The sequence below is a fragment of the Apium graveolens genome, unplaced genomic scaffold (genome assembly GCF_009905375.1).
Source record: "Apium graveolens cultivar Ventura unplaced genomic scaffold, ASM990537v1 ctg7881, whole genome shotgun sequence".
Classification (NCBI taxonomy): domain Eukaryota; kingdom Viridiplantae; phylum Streptophyta; class Magnoliopsida; order Apiales; family Apiaceae; genus Apium; species Apium graveolens.
In genome coordinates this window covers 1-5,604 of record NW_027420705.1, presented here as the reverse complement: position 1 = coordinate 5,604, position 5,604 = coordinate 1, and the positions used below count along the sequence as shown (strand labels likewise).

General features: G+C 28.1%; 1 protein-coding gene across 1 annotated transcript; it reads right to left on the bottom strand.

Moving 5' to 3' along the window:
- Window positions 1–3,389: 3,389 nt before the first annotated feature.
- Window positions 3,390–5,431, bottom strand: LOC141704468 (protein FAR1-RELATED SEQUENCE 5-like). The gene is made up of 4 exons (XM_074507716.1): window positions 5,424–5,431; window positions 5,021–5,297; window positions 4,248–4,811; window positions 3,390–3,977 (listed from the first exon to the last, which is right to left on the bottom strand). Exons 1-4 carry the CDS (start codon window positions 5,429–5,431, stop codon window positions 3,390–3,392), a joined length of 1,437 nt encoding a protein of 478 aa, XP_074363817.1.
- Between the last annotated feature and the right edge of the window lie 173 nt (window positions 5,432–5,604).

The window sequence follows — 5,604 nt, the reverse complement described above, 5'->3', positions numbered from 1 at the left end:
TAGTTGCAGTTGTTTTAAGATAGGAGTCCTCAAATCTCTGGTAACTATTTATATTGTAAGTGCAAAGCAGAACCTTCAGGCCTTAGAAAAATAAACTTTGTTTTTCCAGTTTTATAGGTGTTACCCTCTGTGTGTGCATGTTTTGATATATCCATCCAGTTTCATCACATTTTACCTTTACTTTATTCCCCTCAACGTCCACACAGTGCATCCGTGCAGCATCCCTAACTCACATCTTCCTCTCTGAAATCAAATCAAGCTTAATTTTTCTTTCATTAGATATATATATATATATATATATATATAATTAGGCAATTAAGTTTACAATACATTTAAGAGTAGAATGGGAAAAAAAGATAAGTTGTAATATATTTGACAAAAGATAAAATAATAAATTTTAACTCAAAATCAAGCCTAATTTATTTTTTCATTTGATATAAAGAAAATTAACTAATTATGTTTAAAGTAAATTTAGGAGTAAAAGAAAAAAGGATAAGTTAAAATACTATTTAAAAAAAGACAAAATAATAAATTTTAACTCAAATAATGAAATAAAAAGTAAAATCATCTTCACAAATAACATATCTCCTACAAATGCTAAAAATAAGTACACCTAACTAGATCACCAATTTTGAAAATAATAGAAACATAAAATAAAATGGGTTAGAGGATCAATTTCTTAATATCTCCCCTAACATTTTTAAAGTTCAAAAAGTTATAGCTAAAAAGCAGATTTAAAAGATTTGGGGTAAATGACTGTACTTAATAATGATACTGATTTAAGAAAAAACAAAAGTTTAGTTTAGATGTAAAAGTTGTGAGCAAAATGATACAAAAGATGAAATGAATTCATACACAAAACTAGTTGTAGTCATCCTCTATTCTATGAATGATTTTAATAAAATAAAGTAAAATTAAAGTAAAATGTGTACCTTTGATACTTAATAAAATGTTAATAGACTAGGAAAAGCAAAAGTTTGATAGTCTATACTCAATAGCTAATGGGCTTGATAGCTTAGAAATCTAAAAGAATATATAGAGGGAGATGGTAAAAAATTTTAGGGTTATCCATTACAAGTTTCAGGCCCACATTTTAAGTATTTGGATATATGAAAAGTATAGGGCCTATGGGCCCTCTGAATCATTTTACTGAATATATTCAATTTTAAATCATGTTGAAATTTTAAATATATATAGAGTCCAACTCAACTACAAACCAAATTAAAATAAAACTAAAAACCTCAGCCCAACCCAAACTTGGCCCAAAAATATGACCATCCAGATAAGCCCAAAATAAAAAGCACTTACCCATTATTCAAAATTATATTTGGCGCATATACACACACGATACATATAAAACAGTTACAGACTTAAAAGTCATTTATTATCAATTTAATTGCTACAAACAGCCTAAAATCAAACAAAAAATTCACATTCATTATTTTATATAGAGATTAGCAGTACGAATTTGAAGGAAGTTGTTCAAATATAAAACAAATTGCTCGAAATTTGTAGATCTAAAGCTTGTTATTCAAAAAATCAGGAAATATTTATCAACGTTAAACATCAATCGATTATCACTTGCATTAGAAGATTATTAGTTCATATGTGTTATATTGGTTGATATAAAGTTGTATTCATACATGCATGCTATTTTTCTGTGATTTGTGTGGGTTTTAATTAATTCTTGTCATGAAAATATTGATTGATGTTGTTATTATGTTGTTGAAAAGATAATAATCAGTATTTAATCACTGATCTAACTACTAAAAGAGTATGTTTTGATAATTTGTGTTACTAAATTATTATGCTCTTACTGATTAATACTCTTCCTAATTGATGTTGTGTTTTGTTGGAATAGATATTAATCTGTATTCAATCACTGATCTAACTAGTAATAATGTATGTTTTGAAAATCTGTGTTTCCAATATGAGTCTAAAATCCGTATTTATGTGAAAAATAATTTGAAGACCGAATGGGTAAGAAAAATCAAACACTACTATTTTAATATGTTAGTTTAATTAGTATATTTGTTTTGGTATTGTTTTTTTGATAAATATATAAATAATATTTGTTTACATTAGTTTTTTATTTTTAACTTGTGTATATTATTTTTATTTTTTATGCAGTGTGGTCAGTTCTCACAAATGGTAAAGTTTCGAAAAAAATACAACACTCGTATACTGATATCTCACATTAATGAAAAGAGCTGTGCAATGATATCAGAAGTAGAGAAATTGTTCAAAGATGATGCTGAGAAGACAATGATGAAGGTGGCTAATAATAAATTTTACAATGCTGGTCCAAGTAAAAAAAGATGGTTACATTTGATTCTATCCTCACTCAGAAATTTCATCAAGCTTGAAATTATATTTGAGTACATTGAATTAGTAATTGTATAATGACTTAAGTAATTTTTGGGATGTGTGTCATAACACCCAAAAAATGTTGATTTTTAGATTATGATTGACATTATTATTGTTCAGGATCCAAATGAATCCATTTTAAAACTGAAATTAATGTTTCGATTATTTTGTTTTTTGTCTATTGCTACGGGAATTATGTACTTAGTCTTTTATATTTAGACTTGTTAGTATAAATATGTAATACCAATTAGTATAAAGTGGTCAATCACTAATACATAACAACAAATTAGTATTGTCTATTGATTTAATCACTATAATATATGTTACAAATTGTAAAAAAACAAATATATGACAATTAAATACAGTTACAACTTTTTTAACAAGATTTTGATTTTAATCAAGCATGAAATTATATTGCAATACAATAAATTAGTAATTTTATGATTATTTTTATCGTTCATGATTAAATGAATCCATATTAAAACTGAAATAGTGCATCGGTTTTTATTTTTTTTGTCTATTATGTATTTATTCTTTTATATTTATGCTTGTTAGTATAAATATGTAAGACCAATCAATATATTTGTTCTCAATCACTAATACATAAACAACAAACCAGTATTGTCTATTGTCTTAATCAGTATAATATATCATACAAATCAGTAATAATCATTTGACAATCATATACAGTTAGAGCTTTTTTAACAGTATTTTGATATTGAGGTTAAATTGTTCCAATCTCTCTCTATCTCTCTCTCTCCCCCTATATCAGTCTCTTTCTCTCGTATAAATATCACATTCACAACTGATTTCCAAAATAATTGTTAAAATCCAATCAGATTTTCCATCAATGATAAAAACAATTGAATATACTGATTTCCAGTAACAAACCAAAAACAATAAAAGAGAAAATTATGAGACATGACTAGTTTAAAATTGTATCAACAAATTTAAACTAATGGTACTACCTTGTAAACTAAATTTATCATATGAGAGTAATCTAACTAATATAGTTCAATAATTTACTCTACCACAACTTTATTCCTCTTAACACATCTCCTCTGATCATGAGTATATGCCTTACAAAGCGAACATTGCCGACTTGTTTTTTTGGATTTATTCAGAGCTTTCTCTCTCGCGCCAATCAGTCTTTTGAAGTAGTTTCCTTTGTTCTTGTACACATTTGGCCCGAGTATAGAAATTTCTTCGCTAGGTTGTTCCTCAACCATAGCAGCAATGTGATCTCTCTTAGTAAATACATCACAACGACCTTGAAAATCCAAATCAGTATTCAACTGTTTAATAGTTTGATGCACAAAATCGAGCTTCTCAAACACCATTCCAGTCTTGCTAACAGCTTGAAGAAAATCATACCAGATATTTCTCAATTTCAGAAAGGCTTGTTGCATCTTTATATAATCATTTGTTACTGAAACTGAATTGAACATAGTCCCTGAATTATCAATTTTCATCCAACGATTTAGAGCTAGGCTCATAGGAAACTTCGTAACTCCTAATTGTTTCAAACCACAAAAAGCATGTCTACAAACTATTACATACATTATAATTTTTTTACATGAACAAACAATATGATCCTTACTAACAGACATCTGCATCAAAAAATTCTAATATAAAAGTTAAAAAATAAATTAAGAACTCATTAAAATAATTATAAATCTTAAAAGAAAACTAATTAAATCCTTCAACTAAAATATATTTAAATAATTTTAATAGAATACAAGAATATTTAGGGCAACTAAAAGATATTTACAAACAGATAAAACCAAGCAATATTAAATCAACTTACTACCATTAAACATATAAGCACTTACTATCATTTATAAAACATCAACCTTTTTAAAACCAGTAAAAAATATCACCTTAACTAGTTTATCTTTAACTTTGACATCACCGATTTCCATGTGCGTAACCCCATTTATCTCCGCACTCATTCGCTTTATTTGCATATCCAAACAAGAAGAAATTATTTTTTCCTGAACTATATAAAATATTGCACGAGTGAACAAAGTTGCTGCATTATCTTCAATAAACCATGTTGATAATGTCTCCGGAATGCAAGTTTTTGACTCATGATCCAACCTTTCAGTTTCATTCCTTTGATGTTCCATTGCGCTTTGGAAACGCAACCAAAATTCACATAGAGTATCTCTTTGCCTATGAAACTGCCCAAAAAAGAAATTCTCACTCTCTGATCTTGATGTTATCCTCGTTAGACCAAACATAGGCTCGTCTCTAAAAAATGATGGAATCCAAGAAGATCTAATTAAATACATGTCTGAACGCCACTTATGATCGTCTAATTTGAACTCCTTTAAAACTTTCGTCGAGCCTCTCTCAAACTCATCAGTCTCTAAAATTGAAGACCATATGTAAGTCTTCATTTTCTCCATAAAATCCGTCTCTTTAAATAAACAATTCCCAAGCTGTAATTTTTTCACAAGAAACATATTATCAGTAATATAAGATGGCCATTTTAAGGTGACATTTCTTTGAGAGCATTAATGATTGCTTGTAAAATATCATTTAAAAGTTGCTCCAGTATAATATTAATACAGTAATTAAAATTTAGTATCTAACTATGAAATAATGTATCAAAGATTAATAAAAAAAATAATTTTTATATGAACAATACCTTGATAGAGAATTTTTGCATAATGTGCCACATGCATAGACGATGCTTACTAGCAATTAAACCATTTTTGTCAGAAAATGAATTATGTACATCGTCCTTCATAGCAGGACACTGGTCAGTAAGAATAAAAACTGGATTTCTTCCCATAGCTTTGATAAAGTGATCAAAAGCCCAAGTATAATCCTCAATATTCTCATGTGATAAAAGGAAAGCAACAAAAGTAACACACTTGTCGTGTTTATCTATACCAGTGAAAGGGGCAAATATCATATTGTACCTATATCATGAAAATCAATAATAATTACTAACAGAATCACTAAATACTATAGAAAAATTTACTAGTTATTCTATAAGATGTACACTTTTCTTACTTACTTGTATCAAAAATCGCATCAAAAGATACCGCGTCATGCTGTGCACATTCTGAATCGTCTAACAACTAAGGCATTGAAGGGAAAGACTCCATATGAAGCCTGGAGCGGGCACAAATAAAACATGAGTCACAACAAAGTGTTTAGGTGCATCGCTTACATGAAAGTACCAGCTATTCATGTCAGCAAGTTGGATAATCGAAGTAAATCGGT

Bases quoted from the DNA above. Each gene is read 5' to 3' on its own strand.
- LOC141704468 (XM_074507716.1), bottom strand. The intron at 4,812-5,020 runs GTATTGTTCATA...AAAAAATTACAG, and splicing joins TGCAAAAATTCTCTATCAAG to CTTGGGAATTGTTTATTTAA. The intron at 3,978-4,247 runs GTGATATTTTTT...TTTTTGATGCAG, and splicing joins TTAAAGATAAACTAGTTAAG to ATGTCTGTTAGTAAGGATCA.